General features: G+C 41.3%; 1 protein-coding gene across 2 annotated transcripts in view; it reads left to right on the top strand.

Annotated features, from left to right (window-relative positions):
• TJP1 (tight junction protein 1) overlaps positions 1 to 24,841 on the top strand; it is a gene marked incomplete at its 5' end in the record, with an annotated part of 254,955 nt that overhangs the window by 15,802 nt on the left and 214,312 nt on the right. For both annotated transcript variants that reach the window (XM_082851457.1, XM_082851456.1), the window contains one exon: positions 4,174 to 4,306. In XM_082851457.1, the coding sequence (XP_082707583.1) occupies positions 4,174 to 4,306 (133 nt within the window). The remainder of the gene's footprint in view (positions 1 to 4,173; positions 4,307 to 24,841) is intronic.

Genomic DNA, 24,841 nt, shown 5'->3' with positions numbered 1-24,841 from the left:
CTCTTGCACTGTTGGTGGGAATGTAAATTGATACAGCCACTATGGAGAACAGTATGGAGGTTCCTTAAGAAACTAAAAATAGAACTATCACATGACCCAGCAATCCCACTACTGGGCATATACCCAGGGAAAACCATAATTCAAAAAGAATTGAACATTGTACCCCAATGTTCATTGCAGCACTGTTTACAATAGCCAGGTCATGGAAGCAACCTAAATGCCTATCAACAGACAAATGGATAAAGAAGATATAGTATATATATATACAGTGGAATATTACTCAGCCATAAAAAGCGAAATTGAGTCATTTGTAGAGACGTGGATGGATCTAGAGACTGTCATACAGAGTGAAGTAAGTCAGAAAGAGAAAAACAAATATCGTATATTAACACATATAAGTGGAACCTAGAAAAATGGGACCGATCAACCAGTTTGCAGGGCAGAAATAGAGACACAGATGTAGAGAACAAACGTATGGACACCGAGGGGGGAAAGTGGTGGGGGCAGGGGTGGGTGGTGGTGGTGGGATGAATTGGGAGATAGGGATTGACATATATACACTAATATGTATAAAGTAGATAAGTACTAAGAACCTGCTGTATAAAAAAAAATAAAATAAAATTCAAAAATTCAAAAAAAAAAAATGTCCAAGAGGGGGTTGGACTTTTGGCAGGGATGTGGTGGTGCTGGCAAAGAAGGAAAATGAAGATGTATTAATGTCATTTCTTGTGTAAGAGGAGGTAAGAAAACCAATGAACCAGAGATGCTGATAGAAAAATATGAGTTTAAACACGTATGTATGTGTATGTATGTATATTTACATATACATGTATGTGTATATACATATAAATACATAAATATATGCATATAGTTAGTTAGCTAGAGTTAGAGTTGCCCTTATAAAATGTACAACTTTCAAACTAATTGGAAGGGCGGAAGAGTCTGCGGGCTGGCGGGGCAAAGAAAACTCAATCATACTGAAAAGGCAGAAAAAAAACCAAAGTATTTAAATTTAAAAACACACACACAAACCATAAAACAAAGATGATAGGAATAAATCTAAACATATGAGTAAAGAGTACTTTGAATGGATTAAGGTTCTCTCAAAAAATACTGAATTCCAGATTGGGTAAAAAAGAAAAGGAATACAGCTACATGCTGTTTACCAGGAGTTAAAGGTACAGCTAAAAAGAGAGAGATAGACAGACACTTGGAATACAGCTACATGCTGTTTACCAGGAGTTAAAGGTACAGCTAAAAAGAGAGAGATAGACAGACACTTGGAAAGGTGAAAAATACAAGCACAGAAAAAGATAAGCCAGGAAAAGTTTAATGTAAAAATATAGATGGAAAACATTATCAGACAAAATAGCATTTAGGGTAAAATCTTGAATTGGCACAGAGACTTTTCATATGCTAAAGGGTTAAATCCCTAAGAAGATCTGAGTTACAAACATTAAGGCATCTAATAAAACAGATTTGAGACATATAAAGGAAAAACTAATGATATACAAAGATCAACTGACAAATCCATATTCACGCTGGGGAGCTCGATACTAGTCTCTTTTTTTTTTTTTTTTTTTTTTTGCGGTATGCGGGCCTCTCACTGTTGTGGTCTCTCCCGTTGCGGAGCACAGGCTCCGGACGCGCAGGCCCAGCGGCCGTGGCTCACGGGCCCAGCCGCTCCGCGGCATGTGGGATCCTTCTGGACCGGGGCACGAACCCGCATCCCCTGTATTGGCAGGCGGACTCTTAACCACTGCACCACCAGGGAAGCCCCCGATACTAGTCTCTTTTATAGAAATCAACTCAGCAAGACAAATACAATGAAGGACACGGAGAAGTTGAGTTTTAACTAATAAGATAAAATGGTAAAATTGTCCTTGTATTTAAGGACCGCCAAATGGGCATTGTTATACTGTTGATGGAAGCGTAAGTTGGTAAGGTCTTTTTGAAAGGCAATACTTAGCAACTTCTAGTAACTTTTCCTAAGTAAATACTACATTTGTACCCAAAGATGTTGTCCAAAAAAAGGTGTTCATTGCTTTGTGGTTTGATAGCAAACATTTGAAAACTAAACTAAATGCCCATCACAGGGGAATGATTGAATAAATTGTCGTACACCTATGCTATGGAATAGTGGTTAGCCATTAAAAAAAACAATGAAATAGATCTGTATGGGTTATTATGGGGAGAGTGTCAAGATAGGTAATTAAGTGAAAAATATAAGATGCAGGACAATATAAACAATTTGGTGCCTTGCCTTAAAAGTTTCAAAAGGAGATTAACACATACATAGATAAACATGAGCATTTGTCTGCAAGGTTATACAAAGAACTGTTGTCAATGATTGTCCTTAGGAAGAGGGATGGGGATTTGGGATGAGGGGGAGGGGGGAGGCTTTTACTTGTTGTTTCTGTATCTTTCTGTACTCTTCAAATATTCTGACTATATGGATGGAGTACTTTTAAGCTGTAGATGTACCTAAACTAGTCTATTTTATGGTATTTACTTCTACCTTATTTTTGTTGTCAAATTAATTTTGCTAGTAGTCCATCCTTTGTGTCCTTTTCAAGCAACAAGAGACATTTTATTTTATTTTTAAATGTATTTATTTTATTCATTTATTTTTGGTTGTGTTGGGTCTTCGTTGCTGTGCGCAGGCCTTCTCTCGTTGCAGTGAGCGGGGGCCACTCTTCGTTGCAGTGCGCGTGCTTCTCACTGCAGTGGCCTCTCTTGTTGCATAGCACCGGCTCTAGATGTGTGGACTTCAGTAGTTGTGGCATGCGGGCTCAGTAGTTATGGCTCGTGGGCTCAGTAGTTGTAGCTTGCGGGCTCTAGAGCACAGGCTCAGTAGTTGTGGTGCATGGGCTTTGTTGTTCTGCGGCATGTGGGATCTCCCAGGAGCAGAGATAGAACTGGTGTCCCCTGCATTGGCAGGCGGATTCTTAACCACTGCACCACCAGGGAAATCCCTCAGACAACATTTTAAATACCAAAAATTAAATAGGTCATGAAGGTTAATAAATATATGGACATGGAATGTATTACAAATAGGAGATCTGATCATAAAATAAGGATTATGTTTTTCACAAACCACACAGCCACACTTACAAATCAGCCTCATTACTTTATAATCTTTTTTATCTCTAAAACCATAATCCACTGAGCAGTGTCCTCCCAGGTTCCCAAGGCACCTTGTTCCAAGGCTGCCACCAGCAGTGGCACAGAAATAGGAGGACACATGGCAGTCTAGAGTGTGTGTGTGTATGTGTGAACACGTTGCCCAGGGTGCGTTCTGTAGATGGCTTAGTTTGTGTGCTGTTTCTTATCTGAATTTTCTTGGTTCCATAGTAATACTGAATTAAGTGTCGACTGTCATGCTTAAATTTTTTTTTAACATCTTTATTGGAGTATAATTGCTTTACAATGTTGTGTTAGTTTCTGTTGTATAACAGAGTGAATCGGCTATATGTATACATACATCCCCATATCCCCACCCTCTTGCATCTCCCTCCCACCCTCTCTATCCCACCCATCTCTATCCCACCCCTCTAGGTGGTCACAAAGCACCGAGCTGATCTCCCTGTGCTACGCAGCTGCTTCCCACTAGCTATCTGTTTTATATTTGGTAGTGTATATATGTCAGTGCTACTCTCTCACTTCGTCCCAGCTTACCCTTCCCCGCCTCCCCGTGTCCTCAAGTCCATGCTACGTCTCATGCTTAAATTTTTAAAGGCTATTTTCATGCTTAACAGAATCCTCCTGAACAGTTTCTGTGGTTGGGGACAGTGATGGCTGCTGTGCACTGGTGTGCCAGGCACCAGGCTGAGCACTAGATAAATAACCACCCAGAGGGAAGCAGTGCCTCTCAGTTACCTAGGAAACTTCAGTCTGGTCTTGGTTGCTTTTCTGATGGTTACAGAGTTGACTTTTAGTGAATCTTAATGTTGGAATATTTGAACTGTCACGAAAAATTTCTAAACTAGCAAGCTGCTAAGAAATATTTAGAAAGGTATCTGGTAGAATGTAGCTCCACTGTGATTCTTAGCTTTTTGGTTGAAAAAGGAGTATGAGATCTCCAAAGCTATTCTCAAGTAAATGCTTACCTCATACTTGAGAAAAGTATTCACCTGTAAACCAGTCTTCTTAAGAATTTTCCTCTTCTTGCAGGGTAACACCATCCTCTGAAAATCCTAATGGTGCTACTTCTAGTGTCAGCCAAGGAAAACCTTCTCTAAGACGAATTAAAGGGAGACTACACAGAAGCAAAAGCCTTGATAGCATCGATTTCTGTGAACTCACTGTAAGTGGATTGTTTAACGCTTTTCTTCCTTTTCAAAGAAAATGAAAATTTTGATTTTTAAATATTTTCATTAAAATGCAACAGGCTTATTTTGTGGTAAGCATTTTTTGGTAAAAACTGGTTTATCCAACAGGTTACCGACCAGCATAACTTTCTTAACCGATATCCATAAATACATTTATGATAAGCGGTTCATAATGATGATTCTGGTTCAAAGACCAAAATAAACAAATGTTTCCTGAACTCTACAACAAAAATTGAATTAAGGGGCTTCCCTGGTGGCACAGTGGTTGAGAGTCCGCCTGCCGATGCAGGGAACGCGGGTTCGTGCCCCGGTCCGGGAAGATCCCACATGCCACGGAGCGGCTGGGCCCGTGAGCCATGGCCACTGAGCCTGTGTGTCCGGAGCCTGTGCTCCTCAATGGGAGAGGCCACAACAGTGAGAGGCCCGCGTACTGTAAAAAAAAAAAAAAAAAAAATTGAATTAAGTTCAGTGGATAATGTAAATTTCTCGGAAAATCACAAATCCACATATCAATGTAAGTACAGACCTAAGTATTTGATGAACCCCAAACACCCAACTTCCTTGTAGTTCCAGAAAATAGAGGTGCTCTCTTATTATTAGGACAGATCCCAGTTCAGTTAATGATGGGGTTTTCTTCTCATTCTAAGTGATTAACATTAGTGACCTTTTTTTCCCCAGGCCTAGTGACAGGTTTTCACATGGGTATATGGTAAATTCATGCATGTTTTTAAAGGAACACTGGCCCTTTCAGGCCCCACTGTCCTTTCCTATTAATTGTGTTGTCCTGGAAGAGCTACTGTAATGCCATAAAGGAAACACTAGAATTTTCCTAGCTATAAGAAGGTCTTATTCACATTTATGTGTTGTAGCATTCACTGGCAAATTAATGGATGTTCGGGATGCTCAGACTAGATGTGTTCATTTCTCCCTTGAGCGCTGAAGAATTCAGAATTGTAAAAGTACCATTGATCATTATTGTTTCAAAAGGTGGTAACAGTGTGAAAGTAAAGCCTATCTTTTTTGAGGATATGACTGCTGCATCTTTTTTTTTTTTTTTTTTTTTTGCGGTATGCGGGCCTCTCACTGCTGTGGCCTCTCCCGTTGTGGAGCACAGGCTCCAGATGCGCAGGCTCAGCGGCCATGGCTCACAGGCCCAGCCACTCCGCGGCATGTGGGATCTTCCCGGACTGGGGCACGAACCTGTGTCCCCTGCATTGGCAGGTGGACTCTCAACCACTGCGCCACCAGGGAAGCCCTACTGCGTCTTTTGCCTATAATTGATGAAAACAAAAGTTCAGTAATTGTGAATACTCTATATTTTTAGTTTTCAAAAATTTTAGTAATTATTTTTATTAAAATAATTTTACCCAATTATTTTACTTAAAACTATGCTTGACCATATAAGACAAGAAGGTGAAACGTGACCTATCAGAAGACATTTAAGCAATAACTGAAAAAAGGGGTTAAAAGACAGTAAATTCATGCTAAGTAGACTTAAAGTGACAGAAGAAAGTATAAGTCTGGCTTAAAATAAAGCAAATTGCTTTTCAAAAGTGGAACACTGAATTAATTGAGAAACAAATTTGAATTATTGGTTAGAACATAAAAATGGGAGTTGAAATTTTATCACGTTATTTTATATGATGTTAAATATTATCATTACTGAAGCATAATCAGGTAACTAATTTGCATGTCATAAAATATGTTTACTTGCTTAAATAGAATTATTGTGGAGGGGGAAGATATTAAAATTTTTCTAGAATATGACAGAAGAAGAGCTTAACTTCACATAAGGTTGCCTTCAGTTTCTCAGAAATAGAAATAGATTATTTCAGCTGTGAGGAAAAGTTGGTGAATAGAGTTATCTTTTTATTGTGATGAACATGTCTAAATATTATTGATAGTAAATTTCCTGTTTCATTCCATGAAAGAGTTGATTTGGCTGAAGTTAGTGTACAGTACAAGCAAGGAAAAAAATAACACTAGCCAGGTGCAGAATTAACTTATTTCTTTTTGATGATCTTTCCTGTTTGACTTTATGTCAAAAGTGAAATGTTTAAGCATCTCTGGAGGGAAGAGGTTTTGACATTGAGGTTCAAAGAGAGGTAAAGCTGAGGTAGGGGAAGTGGATTCCTGGGAAGAGCTGTGGGTTCTGGTGTGGGGTGTGCTCGGCTGCATGAGCTGTGCTGTGTGTGACTTTGGTGTTCTACTTTCTGCAGAGTGCATTGAAAGGCCATGTACTGATAGTTCATCTACTTGTCAGTAATGGGAATGTATTAACGAAATGTAATTACTGCAATCAATTTGGGTTTTTTGCAATTTGAGTTCATTTTCTGTCTCAGGTTCTTATAGTCATGGTTGGTGGGGCAGCAATTTAGTGTTTTGTTCTTTGAACATTTTTAGATTGTCAGAAATTTTTACAATGAACATGTTCTGTTTTTAGCAAAGCAATAAACTGATTTTCTGAAAAATAAAATAATAGAAATAAGACTCTCCCAGCTTGGCTATTCCCACTTTCTACCATAAGCTATGGTCAGAAAATACTATAATATTCAGAATGTATAGGGACATGGAGTATCTTTGGTATGGGGCTGAAAAAGGACATTTTCCCTCTACCTTTTTTTAAAAATTTATTTATTTGTTTTTATTTTTGGCTGTGTTGGGTCTTCGTTACTGCGCGCGGGCTTTCTCTAGTTGCGGCGAGCCAGGGCTACTCTTCATTACGGTACGCGGGCTTCTCATTGTGGTGGCTTCTCTGGTTGCGGAACACAGGCTCTAGGCGTGCGGGTTTCGGTAGTTGTGGAACGTGGTCTCAGTAGTTGTGGCTCACGGACTCCACAGTGCAGGCTCAGCAGTTGTGGTGCACAGGCTTAGTTGTTCTGCAGCATGTGGGATCTTCCTGGTCCAGGGCTCGAACCCGTGTCCCCTGCATTGGCAGGTGGGTTCCTAACCACTGAGCCACCAGGGAATCCCTTTCCCTCCACTTCTAAAATTTTATCTTCTTTTTTTTAAAAAAGGGAGTACTCCGCTTTTTAAAAATGTGGTTTAGAAAAGGGTTTCATGGGAGGTAAAAAGTGTTCAGATTTGTTTCTCTAATGCAGTTGGCTGTGCCATATAATCGTGGAGAACCAAACTTTAAAATCTTTGCCACAAAGTTTAAAGGGAAGAAGATCCTTGGGAAAGGGTCCGTAATGACTTCTAATTGTATAGGAATACATAACCCTTATTCTCTTCAGGAAATAGCTTAGCCATTGTATGTATCTCTTCATAAATGTTCTTCTAGTGCAAAAAGACTGAAAATTTTGTCATATTGTACACTTTTTTAAATTGTAAAAATTCTTATTAAATGTATGGCTTCCTTTAACCACCAAAGTAAACAGAAAACCTTAAAATAGAAAGACTGAAACTTAGTTCATGGTCTCCTGTCATGTACATATATATCAAATTTGCATGACCAACAGAGTAACATTTATATTTTTACATTTTGCTTTTAACTTTGCCTGAGAAAAAATGCAATTTTCATTGCTTTTGGAAGAACTTAGCAAGTGGAGCAGGAGGTCCACTTGCCATGGTTTCAAGGTCCCAGTTTCTGGCCGATAAGCCTCAGGTTCCAGCTGAGACTGTTGGCTTTGGTCCCAGCATCAGATCGATGCCATTTCACCCCTGGGGAGAGTTGTTTCAGTTTTCTCTGTGGGGATTAAATGGGATGGGCTTTCTAGTTCATTCTGTAAACACTGCAGCGTAATTGATTGACAGCCTGGTTTACTGAGGGGTCCTGGAATCCATCCACTCTCCCTAGGTCCTTGAGACAGTGTCCCAGGGATACTTGGTACAGTTTTCTTAGGCGAGGCCTGGAATGGACAAGTCTGTTATGATGATGTGTTTTGCCTAGAAAACCTGAGCCTTTCTTCAACACTTTAATGAGTAAAATGCTATATAAACCATGTGACAAGTTCTGTTTCTTCCTTCGGGTGAAGGAGGGATGTATTGATAATCAGTATGAAGAAAAGCAACCATTTGTCTTTAGATTTAGCTAATGATGTTTCCGTTCTCAGCTCTTCCATATCACTGTGGTGTCATTGCCATCAGGTTTAGAGTCATCAGGTTGCATTTTCACTTCTGTCCCTTCCTCTCTCTCAGATTCTAAATGTGTTATCAAAGAATTTTAAGTGGTAATTTAAAAATTCAGCAGATTGCTTGAAATTTTACAGCTTCTCTTGATTATACCTCCTACCTAAAATAGGAGGATAGAGCCAGTTGAGTGGGATTCCTTCAGTTTGGGAATGCTGTCCTTAACGTGAACTTAAGTAATTTATTTCTTGCTTTGTGGGTGTAAACCTAGATTGTCAGTTTTCTCTTTCTGCCAGCAGAAATACTACAAAGAAGTTCTATATACAATAAATAGGAACAATGAACTAATTAATAATTTATGTCTCTGTTCCTTTAGCCTTGAGTAAAAAGGATTCAGTCATCACTGAGAACCATCAGGCAAAATGATACATTTTTCAAAACCCTTCCAGGAGTTTTTGTCATGGGAGGGAAAATATGTGAAGATATTATTTGGAGTGTTACCTTTTGGGGCTAATATGCCACATTTCACTGCTGCCTGAATAATAGTTCTGTGGTTTTTTAATGATCAGCAGTTTTTCACATTTGAAAAGAAACTTTTTTCTCCTGGTAAAGAGGCATCTGTGTAGGCCACTGGAGGATCTATGCAACCCTGTCGGGATATTAGTGATGGAAATTTTCTCGTTCTTTCTCTACCCAAGACCTCCTACTATGAGATGTGTGGGATGCTGAGACCCCAGAGGCCTGTTTTAAAACTAAATATCCCTTTGACTTTGACCATATGTCAAGTTTGCTTTCTTGGTGCCTGACTGATGAGTAAGGAGCTGGCACTGAAGGTGCTGAGTCAGTAGAGGGAGAAGACGTGAAGGACACACTGAACACCAGCTTACCCTGCTTCCTGGTTTGGTGGGAAGGGCCAGCCACTCCCTGCTCATTGCTCTTCTCTGATGACCACCACCCGCCTCACCGGAGGAGAGCTTAGAAGAAACAGCAGTGAGCATCGTGGATGCCCTCTGCTCTTCTCACCCTGAGCTCTAGTGACTTGGCATCTTTCTGTCCACTTTAGGTATCTCCGTGTCATTGTGGGTGCTGACCCCAGGCCACCTACACATCTCCTCACTGCACCTTCGCCTCTTAGTGTGTGTTCTGTTCTCCATTGATGATGTGTTTCAGCTCCTCAAAGGCAGGGAGCCTGTCTTTTGTATTTCCCAGTGCTAAGCATGTCAGGTCTATGCTCATTAAGTATTTGCTGGTTTATTGTTGGTTGACTTACTGCTCCAATAACTTTGGTAGCTGAGTAGAAGAAAGCTGAACTACCATTAAATGTTAAAGTGGTGGGGCTGAGAAGCAAGAGGACATGTAAAATCATGTCACTCACTTGACACACAGGAAAAGGAAGCAACTTCATGTATTGACTTCTCTTATGGTGAACATGCCTGAGCATGAAGAAGTAAGGGGGACATTTTTTTGAATAGCCAGAGTAGATGTGGTGGTACTGATGGAGGTAGTGGAGGTAACTGGTGGAGGTGGAGGTGATGGTGGGGTGATGGAGGTAGAGATCATCGTGGAGGGGATTTAGGTAATGTTGGTGGTGGGGGTGGAGGAGGTAGAGGTAGTGGTATTGGTGGTGTTGGAGGTGGAGGTGAAGGTGGTGGTGGTGATGGTGATGATGACGGTGGAGTAGTATTGGTGAGAGTGGAGGTGGTGGTAGAGGCGGTGGTGGTGGTGATGGTGGTGTTAATGGAGGTGGTTGTGGTAGAGGTGGAGGTGATGGTGGTAGAGGTGGTGATGGTGGTGATGGCAGTGGTGATGGTGAAGGTGATGGCGATGACGGTGGTGATGGAGGTGGTGATGGAGATGGTAGCTGGGGTGGTGATGGTGGTGTTGATGGAGAGGGTGGTGGTGATGGTGGTGGTGATAGAGGTGGTGATGGTAATGGTGATGGAGGTGATGCTGGTTTAGGTGATGATGGTGGAGGTGGTGGTGGTGATGCAGGTAGAGGTGGAGGAGATGATTGTGGCAGCTTCTGTTCTCACAGTGGCCAGGTCCTTCACATTTTGAGGTAGTGAGAATGTTCCTGATTGCATGTTACAAAACGCTGACTCAGAGTGACCTGAATATTAAGGATGTTTATCAGGTCACATTCCTAGAGGTCTAGAAGTCTACTAGGGTGATCTTCATGCCTGATTTAATCCAGTTCTATTTTCCTGGGAATCTTAGGTCTACTCTCCTCTCTGCATAGACCTCATCAGTAGACTTGTCACGTGGTGAGTGTGGCAGTTCTGGGCCTCACATCCACATGGATAAAGTCAGGAAGGAAGGGGAGTCTCTCTCTTACAAGCATGGAAACCCTTCCCTGAAGCCCCCTTTGCTTCTTCCCATTTCTCTCGCTGGGCCTTTTCCTGGACCAGGATCTGGCCTGGTGGATCACGTGTATTGATTTGCTTAGCTGGGTTCTTTGACCAAAAAAGTGCCCCAACCCCCCCAAATCCATAAATAACAGCTATATGAATGTAAGAGTTGGCTGATTGAATTATAGTCATTTAAAATGAACTGCCAGGAATTTTTTCTCAGTGGGAGTCTCAGGGTAGACAGTCGTTGGTACAGCAGCTCTGTGATGAGACCTAGTTTTCTCTTTTCCAGGCTGCCCTCAGTTTGCAGGCCTGGGTCCTCATGCTGGTCTTCTGTGGTCTCTACGTGTCTGCTGTGGGTCTGCCCTCATATTTTGGGTCTCCAGCGAGGAGAAGGCGGCAGAGTAAAGGCACAGACTTTGTCCTAGGGAAGCTTTGTCCGGTTATTTCAGAGGAGATTATGCCCGCTTAGGGACATCTTCCTACATCTCTTTGGCAAGAACTGTGTCATGTTGTCATCTCCAGTTCTAAGGGAGGTTGAAAAATGGGAAATTTTGGTAGCACAGGGCTGCAGGGGATAAAAATGGGGTTCTGCTGGTGAGGAAGAAGAAGGAAATGGACATTTCATCAGTAACTAGAAAAGTCCACTTACATACCCTAGCAGGTCTGGAACTCGCCACTGTACAGACCAGAAAGTTAATGCCCCAGTAAAAGCCAAATCATAAATGGGTTAAATTACAATTGATATGGCATTTTATGAAAGATGCATGTTGCCCCAGCATCAGTGGGGTGCCCCAGTAAAAGATGTGTGCTTCTGAGGCCTCTGCATATTCAAAATTCATACAATTGTAAGACCCATTTTCCCAGAGGACTCACAAAATATGGTGGCTTATTTCTGTTTTCCAGATAAAGTGGTCTGGTTAGAGTTCGTAGGCTATAGGTCACTCAGCCTGCTGGTTTGAAGTTATGCAATTCTCACTGGTCACTCTTAATTTGGGGCATTTGCATAATTTCAGATTTGTGTATGAAATGAGACCATTAATATTTTATGTTGCATGATTGAGATTTGCACAACTAAAATTTGCTTAACATATCAAATTATGTTCGGTTTAAGGCAGGAAAGTTTATAATACATTTTAGAAAAATATATATAAACTGATGGTTAAAATACAAAAAGATTTTGTGCCTGAAGTGGTACTTTCAGCTAATTCTATGAAAACTTATCTATCCAGAACAAATTGTTCCTCAGGTTTTCCTTCATTCCATCAAGTCTTCGTTTTTTCAGTACAGCCTTACAAGGATCTCTTATATCATCATTTATGTCTATACATTGCCTCACCAGTTTCAAAGACGGATCATGTGTCATTAAACTACATAGCTTCCTAATGCCTAGCATGTTAAGGACTTAGAGGAGCTCAGGATAAATATTTGTTGAATGAACGAAGAGATTTTATTAGGTGAATCAATGCCCTCCCTGGCAGGTAGACCGGGAGGAGGCACTGTGAATGGCAATGGAAACCACAATTTGCAAAACATACTTACGGTTCTGTGTGGACAGCTTCCTTGTTGGCTGCAGCAAGTTCACGACCTCACTCTGTTTGACTACAGGCATGTCTGGGGGTCTTTGGCTGGTGGGCTTTGTCAGATGTAAGGAAAGGAGAAGATAAAAAGTACTAGAATGAACAATAGGGGGAATTTTAAAATGTAATTCTGAAATATTTTTAAACTTAAAGAAAAATTGTAAGAACAGTACAGAGAACTGCCATAACCCCACTCTCCCAAATTTCCCAACTGCTAACATTTCATAGCGTTTGCTCCACTGCCCACTCTCTCTGTGTAGAGATGTGTATGTGCGTGTGTGAATACACCCTTTGTTATTAGTCTTTTGCTGAACTCTTGAGAGCAAGCTGTAGATATGGTGTCCCACAGCCCCTAAACTTTTTTGGGTTTAGTTCCCCCAAACAAGGGCAGTTTCTACTTAATCATGATATAACCCGTGTAACCAAGGCAGGAAGTCAACGTTGGCACAGCAGTTCTGTCCAGTCCACACATCCCATGCGAACTGCACTGCTGTCCCAGCAGTGTCTTGTTTCCCTTCTGGTGCAGGATCCCGCCCAGGAACATGCATTGCTTCTAGGTGTCATATCTCCTCCTTGGCAGTTTTAAAGAATCCTCAGCCCGGGGCTGTTCTGTGTTTCCCCATGACCAGACTCAGGTTATGTGCTCCGAGCAGTAGCTGAGGGGCTGTCCTCACTAGTCCCAGCTCACTGAGGTCTGGCCTCATCACTGGACACCGGAGTGGCCCAGTCCCAACCCTCTGTGGGGAGAGGCATGGCTGTAGGGTACAGGGATCTGCCAGAATTACCACCCTCATCAGTTTTCCAGAGTGAGCAGAGTCAGGTAGGGAGAACAAAAAAATCGGGCTATTTATGTCACTTTAGGGCAGCCAGAGACCAGTTGGAATGCAGTTTGCCAGTTGACAACCAATTAGTAGGAGCTGCTTTGCCCATAATGGTTACTTCTTCATTAAACTGTGAATGTCCAGATATCTCTAAGGGACTTTTACAGACAGCCTTACAAGGACATTTGTTTTTTTAAATGGTTAATAAACACAACGGCTACAAGTACTCTTCCTGTCAGCCTCCGTCTTTTGTATTGTTTCAGGAGCTCAGAATTTTGTCTCCATCTTGGACCTATGCTCACATTGCTTATCTCTTTAGAGTTTCTTTTCACTAACAACTGCTAGTTGGGAACTTTGTTGGCTCTGATTTTAGGCAGGATTTTATTCATCAGAACTGAGTAGAAAACACAGGGCTTTTAGAATTTAGGTCTTAAGGAAAAGAATATTGAAAATAGGATTACCAAGAAGAGAACGAGAAGCCTTTAGTTTTCTGCCTTAATTTGTATCTCATAGTCTCTTGGGAAGGCTGCCCTGGATTTTGCCTGACCATCTCTTTCTCTAGGGCTTCGATTCCTTTTGTTGTCTGGGCTGGAGACCAGCGGCTGCTTTCCCCTCCAGCTCCCAGTCACTGCCCGCCCACGGCCTCACTTCTCTTCATGCGGGACACCAGCCCACAGCAGAACATGCCTGAGCCTCATGTTCGGTTCACCTGGGACCCCTCTTCCCCACATCTTTCTCTCTCATGCACACACACCACCACCACCACCACCGTCTCGCCTGCCTCTAAAATGGTCTCAGTTTAATAGAGAAGGCAGAAATGTAAACACACCACACCATGGACAGTAGTAGAGGCAGTGCAGGGTACCCCTGGGGAATACGGGTGCTCATCGCCCCCCTGGTGCAGAAGAGAGTCACGAAGAAGGTGACTCTTTCACTGGACCTGAAGGATGCATCTGACTTTGTGGGGGAGGGAGCGGGGAGGATGTCCCCAGGTTGAGGGAGCAGGGCAGGGAGTGGGGATGAGCTGAGAGCTGCCAGGGCTGTGGGAGGGACCACAGGTTGTTCTGACCCCAAGGGGCAGGGTCAGTCTTGAGCCCCCACCCCGCCTCCTGTCTGGAGCTCCGCATTTATCTGTTCCGCTGCAGGAGGGCAGGGAGATGTGCACCATTTCACTTACAAAGAAGGATTCCGCCATGATGATGCTTCTGTGAACTAAGAGGGCTAATGCTAGAACCAGAGGACATGGCCAGTTCAGGGGTGGGCAGCAGGAGGGGAGCGAGCAGGGGAGTTCATTCGTGGGTGATGGAGCAGCTGAGGAGGGCAGTTTCCAGAAGGGAGTGAGTGACCAGCAGATACGTGCAGCCTCAGATAGTGGGGGAGGGCAAAGGCGACTTGGACCTTCCAGCGGTCAGAGAAGGTCACTTAAGGAGTGGGAATTAGAGTTTATCTTTTCTTTTACTTTTTATCTTGAGAGGAGGAATAATGTAATTTTTCATACAGTCACAGAACAAAGAGAGCCATCACTGCTTCAAAATCTACAGAGCTGATGTCATGGGCTCTGACAGTTCCATCACCTCTCTGACAGCCCCTCCCCCAGGGCTATGAAGGGGGCACATGGCAGTGGAACTCACCCTCCAGGTGCTGTGCTTACAGTGGTGAGCGGGGTGGGGGGCTTTTGGAGGTGGCTGGTGACATTAGCCAAGGGCAGTGGGGTGACAGGCAGGCAGGCCAAAGGAGGTTGAAATTCCAGAAATAAAAAGAATATTTTCCTGTGTGCTGAATGAGTAAGTCTGTGGACATAATTGTTTTTTATCTAAAATGGATCTGCTTCAGGTTTTCAGAGGTGATCTTATATTATTTCATTACTTTTAACTCAAGAAACTGAATCGTTTGATTTCCATATTTGTTACTGAACAGAATAAATAATCTCTGGGGAACATAACAAATAATGTACTTACCTGTGTCAGTATGCACACACACTATAATTTCAAGGATATGTAGAAATTAGTTATATTTGTCTTTGGAGCAGATATTCTGTTCTTGCTAGTCTAAGTAAAAGCATTTTATTTGGTTATTCTGTGACTTCTGAGCATTAGGATGACAAATGGAAGATTCAGAATGTGTAGTTTTCTATCTCTATGCTGTCTTCTATCTTAGAGAAGCCCAACATTTTGTGGTAACCAGATAGTGGTGAGGGCTGGCTGTGGGCCTGGTGCAGACGGGGTGCAGGCATGCTCAGCGGGGTGCCAGCTCTTGGCCTGAGCTGGGGCGGCCCTGAGAGAAGACACCAGGCGGAGGGAAGCCTTTGGTGTCCTCAGTGCTTTACTGTGTTCTTTCCTGTGGCAAGTGGGGGAGGGTAATACTATAGTCATTTCGCTTCAGTGGTGACATCGTAGCTTGTAGGAGGGCTTGTTCTTCAGAGCCTGATCTGGGTGCGGGCACAAGACCCAGTCCTCCCCAGATCTCGGTGTGGCCTGTTTGTTCTGGGAGTCCCACTCTGACTTCCAGAACAAACAGGCTCAGAACTTGAAAGTCCAGGTTGGCTGAATCCCCTCGAGGGCCCCTCTGTGAGGCACTTGCAGGTCCGGCAGCTGTTTTCCTTCTGGTCAGGTACCTGCGCGCGTTCACATGGTCCAGGAAACCGGGCCTGAGCCTGGGAAGGGAGAGTGTCTTCGTAGGAGGACAGCCCGGGTGGCCTTCTCCCTTCATCCCTGGGCAGGGCAGCTGGTGGCCACTTGGGGGCAGGGCTCCCCAGCAAGTGACCTGCCGCCCAGGCGGGGACAGCCGCTGGGGCCTGGCTGCCTAACAGCTTCATTCTTCGTATTTCTCGACAGCCACATCTCTGCTTAAATTTGTGATTGATGGACTTTAATGTGGAATGAAAGTGGAAGGCCTTTCCAATTTGAAGTTGTTTTGGTTGTTTGAATTTCTGGAAGCTGTTGATATTTAGAAGGTGCTGCTTAGGGCGGAGTAGAATTTGGAGCCACCTGAGCTTGTCTGAAGGTGATTTAAATTCCAGGGCCTTTTGATGATTGGAGGATAACTGGTAGCAGCATGACAACAGTGACTGTTTTCCTCTTTGCAATGAAAAATGAAAGTGCTTCCACCCTTCTTTAAGGACTCTGTGCTGCCAGAAAGAAGTCAAGCTTTTTTGTTGATTTTTTTAAAAAAGTAACTTAGTTGAAATTCTTTAAAACTAGCTATATACCTGTACTCCAAACATGACTTTAGCTTTTGATTGTTTTAAAAATCATGTTTTGATAGTCACTTCCATATTTTAATGTAACATGAACCATCTTTGTATGCATTTATTAACTTTGTTTCTCTATTGTGTATTCAATTTTGAAAGATTTATTATAATTAGAATGAAAATCATGAACTAGCTTTTTAAATATTTTACATTTTTCCTTTTGATCTAACTATATACTTTGAGTTACTGCATTTTATTTCAGTAACTCATAATCACTGGCATTTTCCTACTATTTGGCATGAAAATTCATTTTCAACATTTTGGATATTATATAATTCAGTATATTGTTACTACTGTTCATATTTTTAAAATCTGTTTAACCTTTGGCTTCCACATAAATGTTATTCTTTTTACATGTCAAGTAAAATAAGCACACTGTGTGTTCTGTGTGCACAGCAGAATGTTTAATGGACTGTGTAATTTTAAATGGTTCAAATGTTTATTTTTTCCGCCTTGAAATTGTTAGTGAGGTACATTGAGACTGGCAAGACTTGCTAATGCTTTGAGGCAGGGCCATATTTTATTTCATCTAAATTTTGTTTTCGTGTAACACTTGGATTTAGCATCTGATAATTAGATTTCTTTCTAGTGAAGAGAAATGCTTTTCCTTGTACTTTCTCATATTTAAGTGCATTTTGACCAGGGCAAAAGAAGAGCTTTACTGAAGCTTCTGAGTTATCAAGACCATCCTTTAGGAAAGTGTCAGAGTCATGCCATTGCCTTTCCTGACTTACTCTCAGGAAGATGGTGTGTTCAGTGTGAGTTTGCATGTCATTTTGTGTCTTGGACAGGGTCAGTGTTGTCTGTTTTAGGTTGTATACTTGTTATTTCCTTTGTATGTCCTGTGCAGATGGTATCTGATAACTGCTTTTTAAAAAAATTAATTAATTAATTATTTAACGTTTTTGGCTGTGTTGGGTCTTTGTTGCTGCATGCAGGCTTTCTCTAGTTGCAGTGAGTGAGGGCTGCTCTTCGTTGCGGTGCACGGGCTTCTCACGCGGTGGCTTCTCTTGTTGCAGAGCATGGGTTCTAGGTGCGCGGGCTTCAATAGTTGTGGCACACAGGCTCAGTAGTTGTGGCTCGAGAGCTCTAGAGTGCAGGCTCAGTAGTTGTGGCGCACGGGCTTAGTTGCTCCGCGGCATGTGGGATCTTCCGGGACCAGGGCTTGAACCCATGTCCCCTGCATTGGCAGGCAGATTCTTAACCACTGCACTACTAGGGAAGTCCCTGATAACTGCTTTTTGAAGCTATTAAATTCTGCTTTGTGGATCATGAAAAAGTACGGTAGTGCCACTGGGTTTTAGCATGCTGGCTTTTTCTTCGTTTTCATTTCAGAATATACAATACATAAAATTTTTCTGATTTCTCAGATTTATTTTGGATCATTTTTTTAAAAACATAATATCAATTCCTTTGTTTGGATGGTATAAGATGAGACAGTCAAGAAATAATCCAGTAGAAACCAATACACTTGTAAGTCTAAGGATCCCTAAATCTTTGTTCAAGATTTGATTTTCCAGTATGTGACCACCTGATATTAACCTTTTCTTTTTTGTTTTTGACTGACTGAACAGTTTCACATATACTGTACTCTTAAAATGATGATCTTCTCTGACATAAATCCTAGAGCATTCACGTTATATATAATATATGATTATGAAATATAACAGAGTCTGTAATAGTGTTGTTTGCTGACCGCTAAAAGAGTAGATTAAAAGTAATGTAGATTTCAGAATTTGTTTATAACACTTACCACAACTTAAAATAAGTAGTGAGTGAAATGACCACCTGTTGTGGCATGGGTGTTTGCCCATGATTTGATGAGAGATGGGTTGGAGATCAGTAGAAAATGAGAGGAAATTGCAAGCAAGGGAGCCAGGGGTGAGGCGACCAGCAGCCATGTAGCTGGACTCCAGCAGCGCAGCCAGGGTCCTGAATGCAGAGTCTAACTGTCAACCCAGGGTAGAGCAGTTTAAAGGCCAGGGTTTTTTTCAGCTAAGTATAGTGATGTGAAATTGAGAGTGAAGGGACCCCTAATAATTCCTGGGCTTAAGAGGAAATCAGGACCCTCAGCAGAAAAAAGCTGATCCTTTGCCTGGACATTGGTTGGAAATGAGTGCAGTAACTGGGGGTCCAGGGTCATACTGCAGTCCCAGCAGGTACCTGGAGTCCAAGCTGAAACCAAGCCGGGAGTTGAGTGATCAGAGTTGCAGGTGTGAGAAAGAAACGCTCAATTTGGAGAGCCAGTGGGTGGCCCTCGAGATCCCACAGGAAGGCTGGACGCTTGGTCAGCAGCTTAGGAACTTGCTGGAGCCAAAGCAACAGGGATGAGCATCAGTGTCTACAGTAAAGACCAGGGGAGCCAGGTATTGACAACACAGATAAAATAATACAGTGAAGAGTGAGCAGACCACTGTATTTAGTGAGAGTTAAACATACTCTATAGAAGTTTGTCATTTTCAATATATGCTATTATTTTTAAATGGTAGAGTATTGAGCATCTTTATATGCCTGGTGGAACCTTCAGAGATACCAGAGGGAGCAGGGACAGAGATGGAGGGCTGCCGCTGTGGGAACGGGGTGTGGGGGACAGTGGTGGATGGAATTCACAGCTCAGAGTAAGGACCCCACCCCCCCAGAGAGGAGGAACTGAATGAATAGTTGTGTATAGAGGTAAGGTGGGGCTGGGAGGGAGTTTCATTTTCTAAGAGGGCATTGAGATTGCCAGTTGAGGGAGAAGGAGTAGGTAAGATTTCTAGAGGGACAAAGAGAGAGGAAATGACTGGGGACATGAGTAGGGACTGCCGGGCATGGTTGAAGGACCCCAGAGGTCTGAGACCATGACCGCATGGGGCGAGCCTGTGTGATTCTCTCCAGAAGGGCTCCAAAGCCTGGGGGGCGCAGTGGAAAGAGGTCTGGCCAGTTCAGAAGGGAGTGTGCAGTGAAGGACCGGGGGGAATTGAGATTAAAGGTGAGAGGATGACGGAGATGATGGCCCCTGGGACCAGGACGTGAAATCAGAAGGGATTGGGCGGCTGGGGCCTTGGTGCAGAATTCAAGAGCTTTGGCTTGAGTTCTGCGCGTAGAAGTTTAAGAAGTTGTCAGGGGAGTAGTGGCGACTGAGACCAGGTGTCGCTTTGGGAGTGGACAGTTGGAATGGAGTGGGGGTCAGGGTCCTCCCAGAGCTGGTCAAGTCATTTGGAGTGAGGGGCCGCGGGCGGTGAAATGGCAATTCCTCACTGTCCTTCCCTGGTCGTGTTGACACTGCTCTGGGCGACTCTTGTCAAGCCACCAGCACCTTACTGGAGACACAAGAATTTTAAGAAAATGCCTGACAGTAATTGCTGAAAGCGATAGGGGCTTAGAGAGTCGAGTACTTGCTCCTCTGATTGGAGCAGAGGAGGTGACTAAAATGTTTAGAAGGTAAATATAAAGAGTTTAAAATTGAACAAAATTTGAGAAATTTGAGGATAAGGAACCTCTGAAGGAAGAGAGAAGAAATGGTTTGTGGAGTGGTATCAACTAACTGGAGAGTTAAATGCTGAGTGTTAGGAGATGCACAGGTGTTGCGAGGGGCACGTGTAGGTAAACAGAAGAAGCATGCGTGGCAGGTGGGAGGATGTGGGTACTTTGTGACTTCATTTCGAAGATCATTCTGCAGACACTTCTGAGAGTTTCCCTCTAGTGGCGTGGATTTGATATTACCTCAGAGACCTCCACCCTTAGCTGACTAATTTATCTTATCCTATAGGAAGATGACAGCTATTTCAGAAATTAGAATTATTGAACATTTTGTAAATCCACAGTCAAATGAAAATCTGTGCAAACTTTATTTACTTCCTCAGATCACATCAACTCTTCACACCCTCCTTGTAATAAAGGTAATTAGCTTTTGCCTCTAATAAATGTTTGTATTTGAAGTTGAAACCACTTTAGAAGTTCAAGATACTTCAGTCATAAGCTTAGAAGATATACACTTAGAAGATAAATGTTCTTTTTAAAATTTTATTATGCATGAATTTTAGATCTTATTTTTTAAGGAGTAATTAAAGAGGTCAGCGTTCTTGTTTCTCCAGTTCATTGGGTTTATGGCATGGGGGTGTCTTCATTAGTGTTTTAACTTGGTGTCATTCAAGGTGGGGCGAGGTGAGGAGGGATGTAGAGGATGTGGAGGGAGCTGGGAAGGTCACAGCCCCAGCCGTGCGTCCCTGTTACCTACAGAGAACCGTGAGTCATCACATTCCTGCTACAATCACAGATATTTAGGAAAACATGGGTTGGGTTATTCCACCTTGAATTGTTTTGCTTTTAATTTTGTATCTTAAACTAGCAATTATGCAGTTGACCAGGTAGCACAGAAACATTCATTACGTGTAGCATTCTCCAGTCGTCTGGATAGATACTGTCAAAAAATAATATTAAATAAATCAGGACTTTTCCTTCTTTTAAGGAAATAAGAGCTTGTCAGTCATTTGTGTCAGTGGTTAGCTAGTTTTAAAAATCCCCCTTAGCATCAGTATTTATGAAGTTTCTCTCAAATCTTGGTTCTCCTGCCATGAGTGACTTGAAGCAAAGACATGAGGGTTTGTTTTTCTTCTTTTGTATTTCTAGTATTCTGTCTGATACAGCAGCTTGGTGGGGATGCGTCTTGATTCAAATAGACTTTTGTCCCATGCCAGATTTTAGTGGTAAAATGACCAAGTTTACCTGGCTTGAGGCTCTCCTCCCGTCTGTCATCAGCTTGGGAACAGCTCTGTGGTGACACGGATCCTTTTCTCCCGCTGCCCTCGGGCCTCTGGGTCCTCCTTTTCTCTCTCTTCCTGCATCCGCAGTCTCTCAGTGGATTGGGTTAAACTTCTGCTGATTTGTCACCTTCGCTTCCTGCCTGATTTGCTGACTGTGAAGTCCACACACACATCTTTATCTCCTGTTTTCTTCACATCCTTGTAATCTGATATTTTCACCATGGCCCTCTTGGATGCCTTTTCTTCACTCATTCTCCTGAACTTCTTTGCAGGATCTGGCATTTGAGCAGTATCCTCTTCTTGAAATTCTTCCACAATATCCTGCTTCTCGTCCTAACCTCTCCGATTTTGCCTTCTGTTTGTCCAGGAGTTCTTTAACCCACCATCTTAATGTGGTCCTTATCCCAGTGTTAAGCCTTCACTCCTGTTACAGTTCCTTCCTCCGAGAGAGGTTTTAACTCCTGTTGCTCTAAGAAGACCTCCTGAGTCAGCTTGCATCTCCTGCTGATTGATGGGTGTCATCACTTGAAATGACCTGCCCTCACTTCAGACCCAACTTGTCATGCATGTTAGGTTAATGTATACATTACAGTGTAATGTATGGATACATGTCTGTATACATTAATACAAACAAAGTCTAGAAAAAAATTCCAAAATATTAACAAGGATGTGTGTGTGCATGAAGGATTATTAATGATTTTTATGTTTTTCTATATTTGTTTCTTTTCCATTTAATTTTAACATTTTAATTATTTAATATTTCAAATGTATATTTTAATACCTTTATAAAATTTCTACAATTATGAGTTATTTTATAATCATAAAAATAGTTAAAATACATTACTTTTAATATATTTTTAATGGTTCTAATACTATTCAAATCAGTTTTAGAATTCTATGTTGGAAATGACAGTAAGAGAAAAAGAATACTCTCAGAGAAGCTAAATATTCATTTTTCAAAATGGAAGCAAAAAAATGGAGACGTTTCACACTTGTAAAAATAGCTAAGTTATTTGGAGAGAAGGTTGATTATTGATTTGTAGGAATTCCTTGTATGTTGTAGTTATTAGTCCTCTAATGGTAATATGCATTGCAAATATCTTCTTGTCTGTGGTTTACCTTTCTATTTCGTGTTCATAGTTTTAATGTAGGAATGTTTATTGGTCTTTTCCTTTATGATTTTTATTCTTTTAATGTCTTGTTTAAAAACCCCTTTCTTTCTCTAAGCCATAAAGATGTTCTCCCTTATATCTTTAAAAATATTTTAATGTTTGCTTTTCACATTTGAGTCTTTAATCCTGAAATTTACTTTTTGGGTGTGGTGAAAGGTAGAGATTGTCTTATTATTTTCAGTATGGATACTATACATGGAATGTTATATCATTTCATACTGATCTGTAATACCTTGTCTGTCAAACAGAAAGTTCCCACGTATGTGTGGATCTGTTTCTCCCTTTCCTTTTCCATTGGTCTGTTTACCTAGTTGTGTGTTAAAACCACACTGTGTTAATTACTATAACTTACCAACTAATCTTGAAAACTGGTAGGTGCCTTCCCACCTCACCCTACTTATTTAAAGTTGCTTTGGCTATGCTTGGCCCTTCGACCTTCCTTACACATTTTATAATCAATCTATCAAATTCCACACAAAACACCCATGGGAGTTTGATTGGAATTACATTGAATATATAGAATTAGAATGGGGGAGAATTAATCTCTTATAGTTTGGACTCTTATTATACTTGAATAGAGCACATCTATCTATTCTAAAATGGTTTTCAATAAAGTTGTATCTTGTATGACTTGTTAGATTTGTTACAGAGTTTTTGGTCATTGTAAATGGCTTAAATTTTATTTTCACTTTCTAACTTTGCTGATGTATAGATGTGTAATCAACTTGTATATTTTCGTGTTATAATCAGCAGCCTGTCATTTTAATTCTAATAGTGTCTGGATTTCTTGGTGATTCTCTGTATACTCTGCTGCTTCCTGTGTGTTGTGACGAGTTTGTCTGGTCCCAGTCCTCATGCCACCATGCCGTCTTCCGTCTGTGCCGGGCATTCCAGTGCACGGCTGGATGGGGGCCATGATAATGACCCCTTAGCTTCTAATGCTTCGTCCATAAGGGTGGCATTTGCTGTATATTTTTGTAGATCACCTTCATCAGATTAGAGAACTCCTCATCTCAGTTTTCTAAGAATTTGTGTCATGAATGAGTGTTAAATTTTGAAGAGTACTTTTTCTATACCTATTAAGATAATGCAGTGTTTCTCCCCTGATCTTAATTGACACGTTCATATCAATGTGGTGAATTACAAAATTCTACTATTGTAATTTCTAGTATGAAACTGTTTTTGTGTTACTTGGATAAATTATACTTGAAAATGTTGTTGTTATTTAAGACTTTGCAAAATTGGGTTTCCTAACATTTTTAGAAAGATTTTTACATCTGTTAGAAACTGAGATGTTGGTGCTGTTCTTATGTGTTTTGTTTCTGGGTTTTCCTATCTTCATTATATGAGTTGGGAATGATTCCTTCTCTTCTTCTTTGGAGTAGTTTGTGTAGAGATTTTTCTGCATCTTGGATGTTTGATATAACTTGCCTGAAGTATCATCGAGAGCTGATTTTTGTTTGTTTCTTTCTAGTATGTTTTGAGGAGTAGATATTGAACTGCTGATTCAATTTCTTGAGTTAATTTCGATGTTATATTTTTCTTAAAAACTATCCATTCTCCCTCAAAATTTCACTTGTATTTGCAAAAAGTTGTTTACTGTATTCTGTCTTTTTTTTTTTAGTGTCAGCTGTATGTGTAGTTGTGACCCTTTTTTTCATTCCTGATATTGCTTCTTTATACCTTCTATATTTTTCTTTAGTAAAAGAGCCAGCTTTTGATTGTGTTGCTTCTTGTTATGGTTTGTTTTTAGTTTCATCATTCTGCTCATACCCTCTTACTCTCTGCTCATTCTTCCTCTCATGTTTGAGTTGCACATTTAGCTCAGTGGTTTTCAGTCTTCTTTTCTAATATACACTTAAAACACCAGATTTCTAAGTAGTGATTTAGCTGAGTCCTATATATTTCAATATTTAGTTCTTTCATTGTCATTAAAGTTTTAAGTTATTTTCTAATATCGTTTATGGTTTCTTCTCTGACCTATGATTATTTGGAGCTGTGTCCATAAATTTCCAAGAAGAAGGGCACAAATTGGTTACCTTTTTGCCCCAGATTTCTGATTTCATTGTTGTAAGATAATGTGGTCTGTGTGATAATTATTCTATGATAATTGTTGAAATGTGCATTATTGCCTAATAAAGTCAGTTTTTAAAAAATGCCTGTGGGTTGAAAATAATGAGTTCTCTAATCTCTTTACATTAGGCTTATTAGTTGCTATTCAGATTTTCTCTACTTGATCAATTAATTTACTGAAATAAGCGTGTTAACTCCTGCTACTGTGGTAGGTGGGGTTATCCATTTTTTCCTTCCAGTGATCAAGTTTTGCTGTTAGAAGTTTACTTGTGTAAGTTCCTTGGTGTATATGTGTGTGTGTATCTGCTGGTTGTATAACCTAGATGTAGAATTACTATATATTAGCTTGTGCATGTGTTCAGTTTTATGAGATGACACTACACAGTTTTCTAAAGTGGTTTAAACAGTTTTTAATCTCACGAGTGCTACATGAGAGTTCCCGTTACACTA

This window comes from Leucopleurus acutus, assembly GCF_964270905.1.
Source record: "Leucopleurus acutus genome assembly, chromosome: 1".
In the NCBI taxonomy this organism is placed as follows: Eukaryota; Metazoa; Chordata; class Mammalia; order Artiodactyla; family Delphinidae; genus Leucopleurus; species Leucopleurus acutus.
The sequence above is the reverse complement of the archived record's forward strand: the minus strand, read 5'-3'. Positions and strand labels throughout refer to the sequence as shown.